This window comes from Pholcus phalangioides, unplaced genomic scaffold, assembly GCF_987345545.1.
Source record: "Pholcus phalangioides strain wild (caught in Gottingen) unplaced genomic scaffold, Ppha-v1.0 ptg000027l_1, whole genome shotgun sequence".
Lineage (NCBI taxonomy): Eukaryota > Metazoa > Arthropoda > Arachnida > Araneae > Pholcidae > Pholcus > Pholcus phalangioides.
Window position 1 is genome coordinate 2054169 of NW_028301617.1, and position 23184 is coordinate 2077352.

The 23184-nt window shown below is 42.0% G+C and overlaps 1 protein-coding gene across 1 annotated transcript in view; it reads right to left on the reverse strand.

Moving 5' to 3' along the window:
* LOC149068037 (adenylate cyclase type 8-like) overlaps nucleotides 1-16935 on the reverse strand; it is a 178765-nt gene extending 161830 nt beyond the window's left edge. The window contains exons 1-5 of the mRNA XM_089251634.1: nucleotides 16875-16935; nucleotides 10137-10335; nucleotides 7649-7906; nucleotides 4364-4565; nucleotides 3145-3383 (exon numbers count right to left, since the gene is read on the reverse strand). Of these exons, the coding sequence (XP_089107760.1) occupies nucleotides 3145-3383; nucleotides 4364-4565; nucleotides 7649-7906; nucleotides 10137-10268 (831 nt within the window). The 5' untranslated portion in view covers nucleotides 10269-10335; nucleotides 16875-16935. The remainder of the gene's footprint in view (nucleotides 1-3144; nucleotides 3384-4363; nucleotides 4566-7648; nucleotides 7907-10136; nucleotides 10336-16874) is intronic.
* Between the last annotated feature and the right edge of the window lie 6249 nt (nucleotides 16936-23184).

Below are 23184 nucleotides of genomic sequence, written 5' to 3' on the forward strand. Positions count from 1 at the left end.
AGAGGTACACAGGCGCCTCTTCAGTGTATAAATTGTCAGGCCTATGGTCATAGTAGTTACGTTTTCCGGGAACTGCCTGCCTGTGCATTCTGTGCTGCGAACCATGAGACAAGAATGTGTGTGCACAAGGGTGATGAAACATACTTAAAGTACCTTTTTTGGTGGAGGTAAACATACATCAACTTTTCCAGGATGTAAAAATAGACCTGAGATACCTGGAAGGAAAGGTAAAATTTTTGAACCAAAAATTTCAACAACATATCGACCCCAAATCGACAGTGATTTTCCCACTCTTCCTAATCAGGAAGACAATATTATTTTTGATGGACAAAATTCACTTTTTGTGCGTTCCCCAAACAGTGGGAACCGAAATAACAGTAAATTTGATTAATTAAAGTACACACGCGAATGCGGAAGAACTTGAATGTGACTACGCGATCAAGAAACAACTCTCGACAGAAATAGCATAAGATGAAGAAAGAGAAAACAAATTGTATATGAGATATTTACTCGAGAACTAGAATATATAACCACGAATAGACAAGAAGAAAACGCAAAGTATGAGTAAATATATTAAAAACCACAAATTATAATTAGTCAGGAAGCACGCAATCGGAATTTATACGTGGGAAGAAAGAGTGGAGGGTGGTGAAAAAACAGATTGTTTTCACATCAAAATATTATCAATATATTATAATCTAGATAAATAATAATTATCAATTAAATATGATAACTGATGCAGGGAAAAATAAGATATAAGCGGCGAAAGAGGAGCACATAGGCGCAAAATGCAGGAATGAGAACGAGGATCTGCCACAGAGGCAACAGCAACCAAGTGAGGCACGGATAACATGATGCAAAATACTAACATTAACATCAAGATACCCAGGGCAGCTGAGATGGCGACTGAAAAGCTCCCAAGATAAATCCAAGGGTTTTGTTTTGATTATAATAATGAGTTAATAATAATAATTAATTTAATTTAATAATATAATCAATGAGGATTTTTCCCCCCGAAGATCCAACAGCATCGGATAATGCCAGAGATTTTCAATCAGACGAACATCTACTGACAATTTTCCATGAAGGTCTAATACTATCGGACAAGAACGACAAGGCTCCTTCCATTAAACCCCCAATTTTGAAAAAAAAACATTTCTATATATAAGTTCTAAAACATCTCTTTACCGTACTCATTTAAAATATAAGATGGGGATATTGACATATCTATTGCCAAATTCTGCTTAAGCAGAACCCAAGATGGAGAAGATGTGGATCGAATGCATCCCAGTACTTCGAACAACTGCTCATGGTCACAGTCCTCGAAAGTACAGGACTCTTTAGATCCCCCCCCCCTTCCGCCTTGGCTTATTGTAAGTGTGGTTGAAGAGGGTCTCTGGTACCGACGAAATAAAATGTCATTCAGCTCATAAAACTACGGTTATCATACTTTTGGTATCAAAAGGAACTTTAACAAACATGTCAAAGAAGCAATCATTAAATCTGAGTATATACTCCAAACCCCCCCCCCCCAGAGTTCCTCAACCTTTTCTAGCCCCTGCAGTCTTATCCACCCCACCCCTCATCTGAGACCTTTTCTACTTATTGAATTGAATTCAGTCAGAACTAAATTTATAATGAACAAAATTTTACTAATATGATCGATCTCTGGAACCATGGGCCAAGCACGGATCCCCATTGGAGAGGAGGAGGAGGTTCATCCTACCCCATCCCATCGGAAAAATAGGTCTCTGTAAAATACCAAACGAACCTACGCAATAAATCAATCCTTCCGACCCGATGGGTATTCGCCCTGGATCCGTATCCACCCTGGACTAGAGTTCAGCGAGATTCTCTCATGTGACGGTTCTATGCATGGCAGTCTCAACATCATGGGTGACTTGGCATAACGATGTTCTGGAGCCCCGTACTTAGCTGGGGGGGGGGGGGGCTAAGCTTATATTAACGGCTTGCATATTTGCATACGTACACTCGAAAATCATAGCACCAAATCTCTTCCTGTAGGCCCTAAGGAGATGAAGCCCTGGGCTATGAACATCACATGGGGTCAATGTACAGCAATGCTAGATTCTGAAAGTAGTGGCATTTTTCTCCCACCATATTTTATATATCACTCCTATGCTTGCACACTGTTCTAGTCACTCACGTTCTTGCACACTGTTTTGGTCACTCATTTAGTCTGAAAGCGCGTGCATACTTGCATACTTGCACGCGCTGTCACTCACATGCTTGCATGTGCTATAGGTCACTCTTTTAGTTGCTCACTGACATGTGTTTTTGCTTTATGGGTCACTCTTTTGATAATTTACACTTTTAAGCCTGCTCTAGGTAACTCTTTTGGTCATTCACAAGCTTGCACACGCTATATACTTCTCTATTGGTCATTTGCATGCTTTCACACTTTCTAGGTGATTCATAGGCTTTCCCACCCTTTAGTTCATTCACATGCATTCACACTATTTGGGTCATTCTTTTGGTCATTCACACGCTTGCACGTACTCTAAGTCACTCGCTGATATGCTTCCCTCACTCTGTAGGTCCATCTTTCGCTCACTCACGTACTTGCATACTCTCTAGGTTTACTTTTTTCGTCACTCACTGGCCCAGTCCCCTAGCTGTCCGAGCAGAGGTGGATCGATTGAGGGTTCTAGAAATTTTGCCACCCATTCTATTGATATTCTATCACTCATTCCTCAAATTTTCCACCCCTTTGAACTTACCGCCCTGGGCTATAGCCAGCTAAGCCGCCCTATAAATACACTACTAATTACGTGTATGTATTTTCCAGCATTTCTGAATAATCCGCTTTTGGTTTCTTTGGGAGGTCCAACTACTCTCTTTCTGCCCAAAAGACACAAAATTGGGACCCCAAACTATTTTTGGGACCCAATCTCTCCATGGCCCTGATTCAGGGCCGCAACTAAGGGAAAGAAGGGTGGTTCTAATGCCCAGGATGCTGGAACGGGAAGGTCACTGTGTTTACTCTTTTTCCCCCTTAAAAATCACGGAGGAGTCGACAAAATGAATACCGGCCCTGGCCCGCGAAGTAGATTCCCGTTCCTAGTTGCGGCCCTGCTTTAACGATGCTGTTTCATATTCCGACGGAACTATTATGAGCCTTACCTTGTTAACGAAGAGTGGAGACTTCTCTTCAGGCGGCATGAAGCTGTGGACGCCGAAGACCAACGCCAGATGCAACAGCGAGCTCACGGAACCACAGATCAGGCAACACCTCATCGACAGCGGCAACATGGCGTAAGTCACAAACACGATGAACAAGATCTGCCAGGTCGCGTCGGCGCTGAGGTCGCCGCTCTTGAGGAACACCGAGCCCCCGACGTTTACGCCGAAGCTGCCATTGCCTGTTCATAAAAACAATTACATTTTTTAACGTTAGTATTTTCGGAACTCGACGCCACGCAATGTGATGTCTGTGGCAACTGATACTGACCCACTAACTAAAAAAAGAGGATGAGCCCAACAGTTAGCCCAGCTGGAAAAGAGGCCAACGGCCCAACAGTTAGCCCAGCTAGAAAAGAGGCCGACGGCCCTAGTAGTTACCCCAGCTAGGAAAGAAGTCGATTGCCCACAGTTAGCCCAGCTAGAAAAGAGGGTTGACCCAACAGTTAGCCCAGCTAGAAAAGCGGCCGACGGCATAACAGTTAGTCCAGCTGGAAAAGAGACCGACGGCCCAACAGTTGGCCCAGCTAGAAAAGAAAATAGGCCGAGAGGCCCAACAACTTGATCAAGGGGAAAAAGAGGCTTAGAGCCCACCTAACCGAAACAAAGAGGAAAAGAGGTCGAAATCCCACCAACTGGAACAATATGGGAAAAACCCGAGAGCTCACCAGTTAGCCCAGTAAGAAGAAAGGCCGAGAGCCCACCAGTTAGCCCAGTAAGAAGAAAGGCCGAGAACCCAACCAGTTGCTATTTTCTCCGGCACAACCAGTGCCGTCTTAACGCATAGGCCCATCCGGGCACGCCCGGGCCCTCAAGAGAAGAAGGGCCTCACAAAAAATGAAATCCAGTTGAAATTTTCTAGGATTTACCAGGTAGGGACTCCTTCCCTGACGAACTCGAGGCGACCACCGATAGACAGCGCCTTCACTTCCAACCCATCTCACTAATGGCAGTAAATTGCAATATAGCGATATGGCCAGATTTGGTGTTTGGTGAAGTAGTAGGTAGGGCCTCCGAGAAACCACTTGGCCCGGGCGCCCATGATACTCTTAAGACGGCCCTGGGCACGACCCCGCCCTCCCGATCACCGAGCTTATATCGCAATGACGACAGGGCCTGGTCGTTCTCTGGTTCGACGACGGCGACAACAACTAATACTGACCTTGTAGATTGAGTAGCAGCCATGTGAGTAGAGCACCCCAATGCAGGTGGTTGTTGGCGAAACATTTGAGACACGCGAGGACGCACAGCAGCAAGTTCCCGCACAGCCAGGGAAGACACTTCTTCAGGAAGGTATCCCCCAACAGCTCGAGGTCTTTCTGGTCTTTTGGTCCGGAATACAGGTAAGCTAGTACGAGAGAAGCCTGTAGACAAGAAAGAAATTTACGCTGATTACGATTTCGAAACTAGTCTTTAGTGTCTAACAAAATTGGTCAACATCTAAGCGTGTTGGGATTGGTGCTGCCACCTACCTTTCTAATAAGTAATAAGCAGGTTTTAATGTTGACATGGATAGTTTTTTTTGGGGGGGAGGGGGGGTGATGTGGTGAGACTTTTGAAGCATGACAAGAGAGGAATGTGAGGAATCATACAGCTACGACGGACGGTTGATGAGATAAAGGCCGTGCTAGCCACTTACAGGATATAGATGTAAGAAACATCATTGAACCGGAAACACTGCTGTCACACATGTATTTATATCATATTATTGGCCTTGTAGGCCTACACCATAGTTTCCCAAACTTTTTGTTTCACATCGCCCCCCTCTTCAGAATTTTTTTTCTCTCATCGCCCCCCGACTCAAGCGAACCCATGGGATCCTATGTTATACTCGTAGCTTTTATCGCCCCCCTGAGCCAATCCATCGCTCACCTAGGGGTGATATTGCCCACTTTGGGAAACAGTGGCCTATACAATAGAATGCAGTTGAATGAGCCCCGTTCACATGTACAAATATTGCGGTAACATTGGCAGTTCTAGTACCCGCTTGACGACTTTTTTCCTTCGTAAGGAAAGAAATGGAGAGCAGTCATAAGCCCCGTTCACATGTGTAAGATTGGGGGTCACTTTGGTGATAATTACCAGCATGACAACTTTTTTCCCCTCGTAGGGGAAAAAAAGGTGGGAGAGAAGCTCATCAAAAAAAGCCCATCTTTCTTTGGGTGGATTGGTGGTCGACACCGACCTTCTCTCCCATAATCCGTTGCGCCGCGAAAACTACAGTAAGCCCCCCCCCCCTTCGTCAGCCATCTTGAATCAACCAACATAACCAGTGACGACTTCTGGAAAGAAGAGGGGGGATTACCGGCATAAACTAAACGTCATGTGAATGGTTTGTAGCGAAAATCCCCGTTACCGGGAACATCCCTGGATGTTTTATCGCACATGTGAACGGGGCTATTGGTGGAGATTCTTGAAGCGGGTTTTAAAATTCTAGAAAATGCAGCAGATGATCTTACCGGTAGCCTTTTTCAAGTTTTATAAAAGGACTTTTATCAAACTTTTATAGTGTAATCCCGGCCCCTTAGATACCAGAAGTATCTATGTTGAACTGACCGCGGAAAATCTTATAAAATATTGTTAGTAGAGAAATAAGACGAAGAGAAATTACGTTCGTGTTTAAGTTCGGACACGGAAACAAAAGATGACCAGCAGTCGTGGATGAAACGGATGGATTTATTTTGGATTGATTCGAGTTTGTCTATATTACTGGAGGCGTAGGGGTCCCAGATTTCTGCGGCGTAGGAAAGTACGGGAGAGATATAAGTTTTGTAACAGAGTATTCTGATATCCCGAGGGGAATGTTTAAGGTTACGGCGGAGGAAGAAAAGTTTTTTCAGACATTCAGACATTTCTCTCTCTCTCTCTCTCTCTCTCTCTCTCTCTCTCTCTCTCTCTCTGGAAGGCGTAATCAACATGTTTGTTCCAACGTAGGTCAGCTGAGATCATGACGCTAAGGTACAGTACAACCCTTCAGAAGCAGCCACCCCTTTCTTCAACGGTCTTCTTTTTCTGGTTTCACCCCTCTTTTACGGCCATATAAGCACCGTTCACATGTGCAATAAAACATCCCGGGAAGTTCCCGGTAACGGGGATTTTTGCTACAAACCATTCACATGACGTTTAGTTTATGCCGGTAATCCCCCTCTTCTTTCCGGAATTCGTCACTGGTTACGCGGGTTGAACGGAAGTGGTTGATTCAAGATGGCTGACGAAGGAGCTTAAAGTAGTTTTCGCGGCGCAAAGGATTACGGGAGAGAAGGTCGGTGTCGGAAAGTCGGGAGAGAAGGTCGAGGGGAAAAAAGTTGTCATGCCGGTAATTATCACCAAAGCAACCCCCAGTCTTGCACATGTGAACGGGGCTATAACATAGGGTAATTCAGAAAAGATGGGAAAAACTTTCAGAGGTAATAGTACACACCAATACGAACAATTATCATCAAAGAATGCATGGTCTAACATAAAACACAAGCCCGCGTTTCAAAGCAGCCGCTCCCCAAACGTTAAAACGGAATAGCTGATGAAATTTATCGGGAAGAAAAAGAACACCATGCATGCAAATGTAACCGGGGCAAGAAGAAGAAACCGTGCGCATCCGTTCTGGCAGTCTGTGTACGACCTGCATCAGACCGGGAAGCAAGACAGGATCCCGTTTCGCACAGTTGCCGATTCAAGCGCGCAAATGTTCTCGTATTGGGCAACCGCGTGTGGGGAAAACGCTCACCGTACATTGGTGCTGCCTCTGTGGTACTTCCGTTTGCAGCTCCGTAAATGGAATGCATGTCTGTTTTTTTCAGTATTACTGACGTGAGCAATTATCCCGCACGTTATAACTGTTAGAGCGGTTGCACGCTGGAAAAACTTCACAGGGTTGGCGTCCGCGGCTTTAATTCACAGCGACGCAGATTCGCATACGGTTTCTTTTACATTTGCATACATGTGGTGTTCTTTTTCTCCCAATAAATTTCAACAGGAATGCCGTTTTAACGCTTGCGGAGCGGCCGTTTCGAAAAGCGCTAGCGCGTTTCATGTTATACCATGCATTCTCTGACGACAATTGTTTGTATTGGTGTGTACTATCACCTCTGAAAGTTTTCCCCCATCTTTTCTGAATCACCGTGTATGATTTCCCCTTGTTTAATAAATGCATGCATTTGAAACCCCTGATTAACGATCACTCCCCTCTTTTACGGACGAATTTTCTTGTCCCGTCGGTGTCCGCAAAAGATGTTATACTGTACACGAATCCTTGGGCTGTAAATGGATTTGTTCAACTCGTCTTGGAAACCCCTTGCGAATCAAGTTTAGGTCAGGATTCCATAGCTCAAGAATCCCTTGCTGTAAGTGTATGTGTATATTTTGGAAAACCCTGCGATCGCTACCCATAGGTCAAGAACCTCTGGTTTATAGCAACTCCGTGGCGATACATTAGGATCTTCATACTTACTTTTAGGATAGCATCCGCAATATTGACTATGATGAGCGCTTTCTGCCTCTGCCTGTGCGAATAACGTTGATACGCCTCTTCCAGATGGACATCCCTGAACCCCGTCGAACACAGATTGTGGCAAGGAGGGCAGCACCATCTCTTCAGGGATCCGAAACCGAACGCTTTCCGGATCGAAGACGTCGTTGTCGCGAACGAAGGGATCCGGCTGCCGCTCGTCGCCCCGTCGGATCCCACGGATGGACGATTGGGCACATCCTTGAAAGAAGAAAAATTTTACACTAAACGTTCAAAAAAGTTCAGAAACTGATTTTATTACGGAAGAATTAATGTATAGATAATAATCTGTTTATTTTTGGTGTTTCCTTCGAAATAACTAATAACCCTGTAACATAACCACCCTGTAATAATGACCCTGTGAAATTATGCATTTTTGCCATTGTTCATACAAATATGTAAATTTAGTAAAATGCTCAGAATTTCTAATCGTGAATAACCCTTTCGATTACAATTGCGCGAAGCACAAAGTTTTGCGCATTTTATTAACGTTAATTTACCTCACACAAGCAACAACTGTTAAAATTTTGAAGGAAACTTAACAATTTAACTATTGTTATTGCTCAAAAAATATTTATTAATATCATACTGAATTCACTTTTTCTATTTGGCGCATTAATCAAAAACTGATCACCGATTTCAATCGAAGAATCGCAACAGTCGTATTTTTTATTTGATTTGAGTTTCACCGCATCATTCACCAAGTGTCCGATCAAGAACTTCAATAAAACCTGGCTCCCATCTCTGACTGGTTTCATTACGGCAGATGCCTATCGATACTTCAAAAGCACTTCTCATGAAAGTAACTCGTAAAAATTACTTCCTCTTGAACACTATAACTCAATCACTCAATCAATAACTATATCCCAAGCTCCTCAAATTAAATACAGTAAAACCTCTCTTTTGTGGACACCGACGGGACAAGAAAATTCGTCCGTAAAAGAGGGGGGTGATCGTTGATCGGGGGTTTGAAATGCATGAATTTATTATACAAGGGGGGAATTATGCAGGGTGATTCAGAAAAGATGGGAAAAATTTTCAGAGGTGATAGAGTACACACCAACACAAACAATTGTCATCAAACAATGCATGGTATGAAAAGTCAATGCAACATGATATTAGCAAATATTTTATAAAGCAATAATATTGATTAAAATTGTCAAGTTTGCTTCAAAATTTTAACAGTTGTTATTTGTGTGAGGTAAACTAACATTAGTAAAATGCGTAGAATGACCCTTTCGATTACAATTACAAAAAGCCAAAGTGGGTAATTTGTTGCGTGTTCTACTAACTTTAATTTACCTTACGCAAATAACAACTGTTAAAATTTTGAAGCAAAAAATGATAATTCGGCCAATATTTTTGGTTATAAAATACTTATTAATATCGTACTACATTGACTTTTTCTATGTGGCACATTAATCGAAAACCGCTCGCCAATTTCCAATCAATGAATCGCAACAGTTGAGATGAATTTTCCCGTCCTGATTAATCAATACCTACCTCTTCATGCGGCAAGTTTTCCGTACTTATTGTATTAACAAGGGAGAGTGCAAAGCCGCTTGTAAGTTAAGCGTACCCACTCAATGTTAAAGAAAGGCCGCGGAATTGATGGCAGCGCCATCTGAAGTTTGATGGGTCAAACTTGCCGATTGATCACGTGGCTCCCACGCTTCTCTTCCCCCCTTCCCTTGATCGCGTTATTCCGATTTCAACTTTGATTTATTTTCAGTCTATTGCTACGGAACCTAAAAATCTTAATTCCCACTAAAGCGGACATTTTTTACTTCTTTATAGGAGACGTACTTGTGCCTAAACGTATAAATCACTCAGTAACAATAACAATGTTATCGACACTTCAATTTTAGTTGGCCCTCAGAAGGCCCGTTTTTATAATTTTAAAGATGAACAATTTGCCAAAATAACCACGAGCAATAGCTAACCAACCTAACCGAGAGTCTTCACATGAGTAAGTAAACAAAATGGCGCCGTGATGGGGAAATGCATTATGGGAAATGAATTTCCTACCCGATGCCAGCAGCCAATCATAGGCCAGCAGGCACCCATCTAAACAGAGAGGGCGCTGATGCCGTTTGGCTACCAGTTTAACGATAGGATTGTTTACGCTTACTCTTAATGCAGCTTTGGGGAGAGTGTGACGTCTTTCAACACAAAAAACCTCATTTTTACACATCTTTTTTTTTTCCTAATTATTTCACAAATACGTATGAACAATGGCAAAAATGCTTAATCGCACAGGGTAGTTACTTCGAAAGGGAACACCAAATAAACAGATTCTATCTGTACTCATCCTTCCGTCATAAAATAAGTTCCGTAACTTTTTGAACGGAGTAGTATAATGAAAAATTTCGAAACCGCGTGAGAGAAATGTATAGTCAGTGATAGATAGAGTGAGTGGAGTTATAAAAACCTTGTAGAAGCCAGATTCTTTCACCGTCATTTCTTCATCGGCCAGACAGTTTTGGGATGTCCGAACGGACGAGCAGCCGTTCTTCGATGGTTGCGGTTCTTCGTAGCCACTGTCCATCGACGGAGACGGCATCCCATGGACTTCCGCTCGTTTCACGGCATTGGTCCGTCTCGGATGGACTTTGTTAGTCCTCAGTGACCTATGGGTGATTCGAAGCAGTAAAGACACACACACAGGTTTCCTCGTTTTAACATTTTTTTTTAAATCATAGTATGCAATAGTAGACAGGTAAGAAAGCAGAAAGCGATTTACGGAAAATAAAATTCTCCGACAACAATTGAATTCACAATTCGCCGATAGGAAAATTCATCGTCGGAAACATCACCGCTGGAAAAAATACGTGTCTCAAAGGCAATGCTAAAAAAATTCACCGACCGAAAAATCATCGCTGCGAAAATTCACCGACCGAAAAATTATTTTTACTCTATTCTAAACTCCTATCTACAAGAAAGTGGCCGCGGACAGGCTGGCCGTTGGCCGCATACAGAGCTGGCCGTGGAATACGGGTGATATTTGTATTATGTCTATGGAGCTAGTTGTCCGTTCCGAGGAAAACTGGCCGCAGAATAGATGTGGCCGCCTATAGAAGTCTCGCGGTATTTGCTTTAGTTTAAGTGTTGTGTGCAATCTCTAAAAACCTCCTCTACCGCTATAGCGGTTCGACCACACATTCTATGACGACAAATGCTCGTTCAAGTGTCTTACATCGCGTCTTAGAGTTTGCCCTACGAAACCACCCTGTATATGTATTGATCTTAAGATTGTTATTGTGTGATTCACATTTCGCACAGTTCCGATGTCATTTGTATGCTGCTTATGTATTACTATTGAAATTTTAATTTCAACTTTATCTCTAAAACCAGAACCAATCTGGCACTCCAGTCTCCCTAAAATCAAAATCGCCGAAATATCTTCCGGAACGAACTCGAGTGTTGAGCAATGTTACGATGGGCCGTAAGGAGTGCGAATGAGATTCCGGTAATGAGGCCCGGTTACGTTTTAATAGTGAATGGGGAAACCGATATCTCAGTTACAAGACGCACGGAAACGTGCGCACACATTAAAATAGCCGAAACGACCGACAGAAATCGATTTCTACTGAAGACCTGCGAGAAGCTTTCGCCGTCCGAATCCAAACGATTTGTATCACTGTCATGAGGGTAATGGCACCCCCTCGTCGTCGTCCCCATCACTTAAAGCACGTGGCGTCAACCGCACAGTTCGTTGCTCTCTGTACACCCGCTCTCCAAAATTTCGGCACGTCTAGTTGAATTTGACATAAATTGCTTGTTGTAGACATACATTTGATGTATGTATGCTTTGTTTTGTGTGTGTGCCACACTGATGAGCAAGGATGCGTAATTTTTCGCATTTAAAGAATAGATGTGATAAATGCGAAATATGCGGGTTTTTATGAATGGAACGGTAGCCGATAAAGTATTCGCCTATAAGTACCAAAGGATGTTTAGAGGCGTCGCGAGTTCGATACCCGGTTTGTCCTTGTCAGAAACTATCCTGACACAGAAGTACAACAGAAACGTCAACATGACCACAGAAAGATTGCTACCGCAGGTAGAATCCCACGTCGAGGGGTTAGCGCACCATCTTTTCGGCGAGTGTATGAAAAACAGAAAAGTCTGCCGTTCGGAATCGAGAATAAATTGTAGGTCCCGGTCTAATCAGTTCTCGTGTGCAGGAAATAACCGTAGTGCGACAAATATGATTAAATGATAATGAATGAATGAGAAAAGTTGATTTTCACTACTTTTCCGCGTAACTTTCAACGTATTTAACAAAATAAGATGCAGTGGTACCATCGGCCCTTCCCTCTTTCACACAGAGCACAACTTACTGGACCAATTTACTACCATCTTATCCACTTTCAAATGCGAGAGGAGCCAAAAGTGTGCGTATGTTTTATGCCTAATTGATACCCGATATAATGTACCTAACCGTCACTTGCATACCTAATGTTGTGCGTGAAGTTGGCAGCCGCACCTATGGGGAAAACATGGGATTGTGGTGGTCCGAGCGCTGGACCAGAAAAGGCACCAAGTTAGCGTTTTGTTCGTTCAAAATCACAAAGAAGCGATGCCACAAAATGGTCACCTACTCACCGAGGGTGACAGTGTCAATTTTTGTTTTGGGTTGCGGCCGTGGTTTTTGGATCCGTTGCGAGACTTTTCAATGGGGAGATCGACTCACCTTTGTGCCCGAAGCTAGAAAACGACGGAAAACCAACTTCAGCCAATCACCACTGCGCAACCGGCGGGGTTACGAACCTAAGTCCTCGTGATGCGAATGCCTTACGATGTCCAATGACCGTACAGTGGTGACCCGGTGCTGAGATTTCTCCCCCAAAGTGCTGGAAAGAATTCCGTTACTTAGGCCTACTCTGAACACCTAACTTCAGGCAGTGCCAAAATGGAAAAAGGGGACGCGGCGGAGGAAGGAAGCTACCAAATAATAGAGTGGCAATTTTAGAGGGGAGGGGAATTCAAGAATAAAATGGTTTTTAGTTTGATGATAGCTTCAAACATAATGCAGAAAACCTTGTTATAGTTTTGCAATATTAAAGTGACAGGCAGCGGTGGAAAAACCAAGTCTACCCCTCCCGACAACGAAAATACCTGTGTTTAGGCATGCCAAGAATCCTAGACTCGGCACGCCTAAACCCTGTATTTAGGCACGTAGTATATTCTAGATTGGATAAATTGAATTCCGGATTCTATGATATATGTGTAAGGCAAGATTATATATTGTCCGATTACCTACATAAGCACAATGGCACGAGTATGGAGTGATCAACTGTGGACGATATTATGATCACAATTTTTATTCTAGATTCCTTATTTATGCATATATGAAATATTGTTTGTTATTTTTACATAAACCAATAAATTTCCGGGCACACCCATCCTCCAGGAACTCTTCGACATCTCTCTGAGAGCAGGTTGTGTCCGGTCCTTCAATATTTAATGTAGCTCAGGAATGATGACCATGCATTTAACGCTAAGATTTCGAGTGTCCGAATGAATAACATCTTCAGAACCATTCAGAAACATAGCAAAAGGATCCTCCTCCTAGAACAAAAGAGTGGCTACACTGGGAATGCAAAAGTTTCTCTCTTTTCCTGAAGAAAGACAAGAATTTGTTGCAAGAGCACATTACGTGTTTGAAGGAAATTCCTACTGATTAATGACCAATCAATATGATCAAAAACATATGACTGATTGCTGGAAAATGCGCAAAATATGACATCATAAAAATCCGAGCCCTAATTATGACTCTTCCTTAAAGCGAAACATTACGATAAATTGGAAAAACGCACGTTAAAGTTAAAAAATTAAGTAAATTATGTACATTAAAAAATTCATTTGTTATTATAAGGATGCAAGCTTACCGTAAAAGATGAAATTCAAAAAGTCGAACTTCGAAGAAAAAAAATTTCAACCGAAACGATTGTTTCACTGCAGTATAAGTTAAAGTACACAGAAAACAACTTAGCATCGTTCAAAGCTCCCACAACGTATTATCTCTATAAAATACGTTAAATCTCATGTTGAAAGAGAAATTGGAAAAGAAATCCGGAAACAAAAGGAAAACATTCGAGTTAACGCAGTAGAAATAACGGGTTTAATGGTTCCCACAGGGATTTCACGTCACGTTATTTTCTGTGTATACCGTTATAGCGAAAATCTCATTTTAACGAACACTTTTCTAATCCTCCAGATAAGTTTACATAGTAACAATGCAGAAACCTGGAATTCCTCCGGTCTCTTGGAGTTCATTACAATGTGCTTCGACTGTATTTGTTCTTTTATAAGTGTGAACCTCCCGTGTTTAAAATAAACTTCGGTATTTTTTTTTTTTTTTTTCAAGCTCTTGAATAGTTCCAATTCATATTCACGTTATAAGATTTCATTCGTTTACAATCGAACCTCATTTACGCGAAACCAAAGGTTCCGCCGAAATTTTTCACGTTAACCAATAATCGGTGACAGAAAAAGAGTTTTCGAAATTCTATTCACATTTGTCTGAAAGTCGCTTCTGGTTCATCATCTGATTCTCCCACAGCGCCATCTATGATCTTTAATCTTTACAAAAGCTTTTGAAAACAAGACAACAATAAACCGACTCAACAGATAAGAGGGTGCGTGTCACTCCCTTCAAACACTCCAAAACACGCTCAGGGACATTATTTATCATTGGGGAGAGGGCTTCAAAGTCTACGAAGGGATGGGATCATGACACGAATTCATTTGGATCCGACATGCCACATGACAACTGTTCAAGCGGGTGGTGGTGGCGGAATCATGCTCTGTGGGAGCATTTTCCTGGTATACTCTTGGTCCCTTATTTCCATTGGAAACATCTGTCAATGACAGCACCTACCTCCACATCGTTGCTGACCACGTGCTACCGTTTATGACCACAATGTATACCTTCCAAGTTGGTACTCTGATTCAAAATGACAATTAAAAAGTGGGCAAAGTGATCCCAAATTTCCCATAGAACCTGGTAACACATATATTGCCCACTGAAATAATTAAAATCTTCCGGTATAAAACCAAAACTCTCCGATCACTTCACGATCTTCATTAGACTTTTTCCCGTAGCACACTTGCTACTTTCGAGCATATGCTACCAATAAGCATATGATTAGGCACGTGTGTACGAAATCAGCAAGCTTATTGAAGAGCACGCTAATGAACCGCACGACGGTCTATATTTTGCTTACTTTACGGCATGCGTTAAAGTCGTAATTCCCCAACGTGGCCCACCGGAGGTTGGTTTTGTTTGTTGATGTGTGTGAAGAAAGCCAACATTACAAGACTAATTATGAATGTTTTTGTTCTCTTCACACTTATTTTAATTTAATTTGTATTGCAAAATATGTGCAGTGCACGTACCATGTGCGGGCAAAAATAATTAATTGGTTCAATGAAGTGAAGAAAAGCAATATATAATTTTTTTCCATATATCAATTAGACTTTTCAACTTTAATATGGGAATGATGCATAATCACCAATAAAAGAGATAAAATATAGTTAAATTTAATCGAACTTTTTCTCTATCGAGACGATTTTTGATTATGCGTAACCACCAGTGTCTCACTTTCAAAGTAAACATTTTTAACATTGCAATGTATTGGAACCAATTGCAACCGAAGCCGAACGTCATATAGCGATAAGCGAGGAGGCTCCACTGTGTATAGCATACTACCTTTTTACTACCTAGTGAGTTGTGCCTGAAGTGTAAGTATTTAGGAAGTTTGAGTTTCCCTCGGGAATTATTAGGAAGCTTGAGTATCCCTCCGGAATGTTTAGGACGCTTAAGTATCCCCGAGAAATGATTAGGAATCTCAAGTATTCCGCGAGAAATGCGTAAAAGATTTGTGCATCGCAAGAAAATGCGCAGGAACCTTGTGTATCCCCAAGAATATGTAGTCGACTTGCGTAGCATACCCGGATGTGCTTAGGAAGTTTGAATATCGCCCAGAAACTCTTAATGAACTCGCATACCCCCCCCACCCCCTCCCCATCCCCGTAAGTTTTTAGGAAGCGTGCATATCCACAGAAATACGTAGAACTTTTTCTGATCCCAAGAAGCTTGTAGGAAGCTTGTGCGCGCATCCACAGACATACGTGGTCGACTTGCATATCCCACAGGAATACATATTCGTCTTGCGGATCCCTCGAAATGCGTAGTTGGCATGCGTATCCCCAGAAATGCGTAGCTAACGCGTATTCTCCGTAATGCGATGAAAGCATGTATCTCCCCCGCCCCAACAAAACATGCATAATCGACTTGCATGTGCCCCGAAATGCATTAGAAGCCTGTATCCTCAGAGAAACTGGTTGACTTGGGTATCCCAGAAATGTGTTGAAAACTTGCGCATCCCCAGAAATGCGTAGCTGACTCACGTACACCAGAATTTACTCTGGATGAATCCCTCCCCTCTTCTCTGCTCTCTAGAAATACAGTGGCTTGCGTATCCCCCCGAGATGCGTACGAAGCTTGCGTAACCTTTTGTATTTATTGTTCCATTATTAAATGCTTTGCAATTTCTCATCATGCTGTTCGTTTTTTTTTTTACATTTTTAGAGTACCTCTCCCACCAGGATGTATACCGGATTGAGCAAGCAAGTAGATGTTCGAATGTGTGAGTAACCGTATGAGTGACCGCATGAATGACCGAGTGAGAGAGAAACCGTATGAATGACCGAGTGAGAGAGAAACCGTATGAATGGCCGAGTGAGAGAGAAACCGTATGAATGACCGAGTGAGAGAGAAACCGTATGAATGACCGAGTAAGTTAGCAATTGCTTGAGTGACCAAGCGAGTGTGTGTGAGTGACCAAGTGAGTGACCCGCTCACTCACTAACAATGAATTAATTGTTGTCGGTGATTCTTCCGACGATGAATTTTAATTGTTGTCGGTGATTTTTCCGACGATGAATTAATTGCTGTCGATGATTTTTCCGACGATGAATTAATTGCTGTCGATGAATTTTCCGATGGTTAATTATTGTAGGCGAATTTACCGACAGTCAATTGTTGTCGATGAATTTCCGGCAATGAACTTTTAGCACACGGTTGTGGTCCCCACAATAGGGCCTCCCCCATCACTTTTTAAATGGACAGGAAAAAATCAGAGAAAATAAACAAACTCACCTCCCGATTCCATCCGGAGTGCCGAAATCTTCCCCCGATATCGAAAATTATCCTGTTTGCGTGTATATATATATATATTGTGTGTAGAGAAGATTTTTTTCCCGGATTTTCCCGCACTTAAGAATATATATTTCCGAACAGGAGCGAAGGAACGAGTATGTGGAGCGAGTTCTCGCTTCCGGAAAAATGATGCGAGACAGGAGGAAAAAAAAGGAAAAATGTCCCGGATCCTCATTTATATATATATATATTTATCCCGAGAAACGTATAAACAGACCTCGAATCGTGTCTGTTCCCGTTCTTTGGCGTCTTTTCCGGGACGTTGGCGTCGGGAATTTCACGCCAAAACCTGTTGAAGGTAATCTTTCGCTTCCCGGACAGTTAGGAAGGCACTTAATCTGATTGGGCTCTTTCTTACGATTTGTTTTTCCCAGTTTCCTTCACTGTGTGTGGATTGATTTTTATCTGAAACATTGAAAAAACTGGAACAAGAAAATAATGTCAGGAAACTTCTTGAGATACTCTTCAGGAATATCTAGACATTATTCGGTAATGTCTTGTGTTTCGAGAAGGCCAACTGGCCTGGACCCGAACTTTCTGGATTATTGAAAATTTTCATTAATTCTGAATTCATTTTTCATTAATTTTGGAAATATTTCTTCCATTAATTGTGAAATTATTTCTACCTTAAAATTTTGAAATTATTTCTACCTTAAAATTTTGAAATTATTTCTACCTTAAAATTCTAAAATTATTTTATTGTTCTAAAATTATTTTTCCAATAGTAAAATTATTTTTACATCAACTCCGAAATTATTTTCTTCCATTATTTCAATTTTTCTTTTATTGCATAAATCTCTTTCCCATGGTCTCATTACGATATCCTGAAAATTTGGCTGCATTCGAACGAGTAGTTTTTGAGAAAAACTATGCACAGAGTACACACGGGAACTTATAATCACCCTCTACCATACAGTATCCAGAGAGTGCGGACAGGGGGCAGCTTAAGCGAGGGTGCAAGGGGTGTGGGGCACCCCGGGCGGCAGGTTGTGAGGAGCAGCAGAGTCAGGATAGACTTTAGACACCAAAGATTATGTGAATTTTTACATCACGATTTTGTTGAGCCCTAGTTCGACAACGGAGAAGGAAAGTTGATTAAATAGACAGGGCCCCTGTGGGACCGTAGTCCCACGAACAAGAATGCAATCTATCAGGGGCGGCTGGAGGCAGCCTTATTTTTCTTTAGCTTCCCGCCTATTCCCCCACCCCCATGGCCCTCCCCCACATCCAGGCGTCGGAGCCCCTACTTGGAATCTTTCGCGGGCACCCCCTCCCCCAAGCCAGATTTTTTATGCCCCCCTTCCCCTTTTGCAAATGAAGGCACAGGAAAAATTGGGCTTCTCACTTGTCCGGTCCCTGAAGCACCAGAAACACCTTTGAAATAAATTTCTTAATACAAAAATTACCTGCTTATATTAGTACATCAATCTTAAAGGACAAGTGCAAGTGAGAATGGCTCGCAGCTGTTTTGATGACTAAGCGTTATTAAGAACGATAAAATATAATTCTGGATCAGAAACCGGGACGTATGGTCACGGACGTTTTGCACGCTGAAACAATGGTTGGAAAGATCAGGTTTTCAGCTCGAGGGTTGGAAATTCAAAGAAATTTCAATTTTCGGAGAGGAGCTGAACTTTTCCCATTTACAACCGAAATTTTCTCCTTCTTTTTCCTCGTTTTGTTTTCCCTGTTAGCCTCGATAAACGAAGCTAATTATTCCAAACGAAGCTAATTTCCAGGAAACAGAACTCCGCGGGATTCTTCCTATTTTATGGATTTTTCCCGGAATATTTACAGTATGTGTTCCCTAGAGATTTGATTAGAAATAGCCTACACACAATGAAGATGTTCAGCCTTCAGAAGAGTGCGGGGGGGGGGGCACTTAATTAAGGGATCTGGAACATTGCCGGCGAACATTTAAGTAATCTGAACATGGGGACACTTAAATGATCTGTGAATATGCCGAGAGTCACATAAATCATTTGCAAATATGCCCGCATGTCACGTAAATGATTTGCAAATATGCCGGCGAGTCACATAAATGATCTTGTGTGTGTGTGTCGTATTTTACAGGGCACACTGATTTTTTCAACCATCTATTTTTGAGAATGGCGGTCGTTTCCATCTGGATCCGCGCCTGGATGATCTCTAGCCCTGTCCCGTATTTTACGGGACAGACCGATTTTCCAACCAAAATATCCGGCTGCACAATCTGTATTCGAACAGGAATATGAAAAAAAAAAACTCTCGCGGCTCGTTATATTTTCACGAAAACATATTTTCAATTTTTAAAATTTTTAAAATTTCCCTATTCAGAGGGAAATGTATTTAAATTTTTACGGAAATTTTATTGAGTCCCGTTTCTACGGGAATATTCCCTTTCTTTCTTTTATCTGGAGAAAACTGATTCCCTTCCTTTATTATCCGGAAATTTCTCTCCCAAAAATATAGACGGGATTTTTGTTCTAAAACAACGAGAACAAAAAAAAATGCTATTTTAATGGCGGATCTTAATTTTTCATCTTCCAGAAAATTCCGATTAATTATTATCGGGAGTGTATAATTAGATCAATTCCCGGAAGTTAATTGGAATCCTCTTAAATATTGCAATCAGGCGGATTAGTGTATCAGTTTACATTGCCGAATTATTTCTAAAAATTGCCGTTTTTTTGTTTGTTTGATCTTTTGATTCAAGGATCCCGTTTCTCGAGAGGAAGAGATGTCTGCGATGAAATAATCCGGTTTTTCCTAATTAATATTCACGTGAAAAAAAATTATTAATTATCTCTTATAAAAGACTCTAATTGGATCGTTTCTCTTTTCTTTTTGCAGTTTTGTTTGTAATCGGATATTGCGTGCACAACCTTTTTAGTCCACGGGCCCAGATATGCGGTATTTCGGCAGCTCGCGGGAAAGAAACTTATACATGTGTGACTGCCAAAGCCCGAAACTGGTGGCCAATTCGAGAATTTGGTAATTTAACTATAAATTGACCCGGCCAATGTTTGAATTTCGGGTTTTGGATAGTTAGTTCGGGAAGAGGCTGGAAATCCTTGGCCAAAGTCCGATAACAAAAGACGTGATTCCTATTTTTGTTCCGTTTGGGTCCTATTTTTTTTATGGTTAGTGAATAGATAGTTAGCTAATACTAATAAGTATAAATTTTACTTTGTATCTTAATACTTTTTTAGGAGTGTGTTCCATTTTTTATATACACTGGTGAAATAAATTAAGAGAATTTGCATATTTTATCGAATTTCATCAAAAGAACTGAATTGAATGTAAAACCACTGCTTCTAGACAAAAATGCAAATCTTGTACGTCAAATACGTAAGCGTACACGTGCGTGTAGGCGGAGCCAGTAGAGAAACGGGCTTTGTAAGCGCGCGTAAGTTAAGACGCATCTCGTTCGCTAGCACACCTCGGCGAATTTCTTGGTGTTATTTTGCAGCAATCGGTTAATTTCAAATTGTGACAGTAAAAATGAGTAACCACCAACGTTTAGATGATGGGATGAGGTGGCGAATTGTGGGGAGGCTAGAAGCAGGCCAATCTCAAGTCCAGATTTGTAGACAGTTCAATTTAACGCCCAGCGTCTTGTGTAACTTATGGAAACAGTTCCAGGATACCGGATCCATCGAGAGAAAGCCTGGGCAAAGTCGTCCAAGAGCCACGACGGCCAGAGAAGATCGCCATTTGTCGATTATAGCGAGGCGTAACAGGAGTGCTACAGCTTCTCAGCTCTCTCGTGACTTGTATGCAGCCACAGGAACCCGTGTATCAAGGGTGACTGTTTCCAAAAGATTCATGGGAGAGGGTTGTTTGCAAGAAGACCTGCTGTTTGCGTCCCGTTCACTTCTACGGACAGGAGAATCCGTTTATCATGGTGGGGAGAGCATAGAGATTGGAGTATGGATCAATGGGCGACCGTTCTCTTCACTGATGAGTCCCGGTTCAGCCTAAGCACCGATTCTCGCCGTACGTTCATATGGGGAGAACCAGGGACCCACTACCTACCCTCCAATGCCCGCGAAATCGACCATTATGGCGGAGGAGGTTTAATGGTCTGGGCAGGCATCATGTTCGATGGCCGCACACCTCTCCATGTCTTTGAAAGAGGCACTGTGACTGGTGTGAGGTATAGGGATGAGGTCTTGGAGCCGTATGTTCGCCTTTTCAGGGGTGCAGTTGGCCCTGAGTTCATTTTAATGGACGATAACGTGAGGCCACATAGAGCTCTTCTGCTCGACGATTTTCTAGAGAGTGAGGATATTCGCCGGATGGGTGGGCCAGCCAGATCTTCAGACCTTAACCATATAGAGCATGTCTGGGACTCTCTGGGGAGGGCAATTGCAACCCCCCTCCGGGAACCATCAAGGGAATGAAAACAGCGTTGTTGAACGAGTGGGACCAATTGCCACAGGAAATGATAAATGGCCTTATTTCAAGTATGAAATCACGCTGCGAGACCTGTATATCTGTAAGAGGGGACCCATACCCCCCATTAACCCATTTTTTTGTTTATTCTGCAACCACTGTTTCATACCTTCCAACTCCAACGAGTGTTACGCACGATCATGCGTGTGTATTACAATTATTGAATGGTTATTTGTTTTGTATCGTATCAATGTATGTACATATCAGATTTCATTGAAATCGGTACAGTAGTTCTAGAGATAATCGACCAAGTCTGCAAATTCTCTTAATTTCTTACACCAGTGTACATGTATATTTTCTTCCTCGTGATTTATTGTTGAACATTTTATTTTACTTGATTATGCACTTCGTACAATCTTTTACGTATATTTTGTATTGTAATATAATTTACGTTATTTTAATTTCCTGTTAATGTTTCTCATTTTCCTATTTTTTAAGTGCTATTGTCTAGTTTTTAGTAATAGTGTTAGCACGCCTCGACCTCGATTAGTGCTTGGGTAGGGCTTTTGACGGGAGGTTTCCCTGATTTTGGGATAGTAGCTGTTAGTTTCAACTGTAAGGGGTGTTTGGATAAGGCAACGTTGGAACTTGAGGTCGAAGCGTTACGAGAGAGAGTTAGGGTTTTAGAGAGCCCGGTCATTACGGAGCCACCTGTCGATGAAGAAGCAATCTCCACGAACAACGACAGTTTAGAGGGTGAATGGGTGGTCGTAGATGAGGTAGAGGGGGGGGATAGTATAGTCCTCCGACCACGAGATGAATTTTCGCTGCATCATGTCACGTCACGTCGGATGATTGTATTCAATTTTTTTTTTGGTAAAACGATTGCACATCGAGAAAAGTTCATGAGTGACTGAGCTTCCACGATTGGCATGTCCTTCTAGGATAAAATAGAATCGTTTGACGTGACATGACGTGACGTAGCCAAATCTCATCTCGTGGTAGGAGGACTATAATAGAGGTGGGAAGTGACGAAGTCCATTTCGGAGCAGTTTTGGAGCAGCAAAATACAGGATTCGGAGCAGTTTTGGAGCAGCAAAATATAGGATTCTTAGCAGTTTGGAGCAGATATTTATGAATTAGAGCAGCGAAATTAACTTACAAGAATGTTTTCGTCAACCCTCGCCCTTTTTCAAAACAAAACAACCACACTGTCTTTTGTTATCAAACATCTTTTCATTAACTTGTTTGTTTTTTGGTGTTTCAGGCTTTTGACACCTTGTTTGAAAGAGCAGCTGTCATAAAAGTTTTCACGCCAGTCTGTTTAAGGTGACACACTTTTTGCTTAATGAGGGCACTATTTTGTTCCGGAGTCTGCCACGAAGCTGGGCTGGAAGAGATCTCGGAAACGGGATAAGTCCAGTGACAAAGTTCTGGCATTCGTTCATTGAGGGCACTATTTGCTGTTTGGTACAGCAGCAGCTTAAATGGGCTAAAAGTTTAAAGTTTTAGAAAAAAGTCCAAGTTTTCAAATTTTTTATACTCGGAAAGAAATTTTTTCAAAATGGGAGAAAATTTTGGAAGAATCAACACGATGTTTAGTGATTCAGCACTTGGTATTTTTGGCGAGATTGGCAATTTGACTAGCGCGCGTTATTGGGACGACATTGGTGATTTAACACTCGTTATCCGGCAAAGTTGCTAAATTAACATTCGTAATTCGGCAGACTTGCTCTTTTAACTCGCGGAATGAAATTTTTTGTTCACGGAACATCGGAATTTGACGCAATGACGATCGACTATAGTAATCTCTGCTGCTTCCAATGGCGACTTTTTTTCTTTTGTTTTGAAAACGAAAACTGACGCTTACATA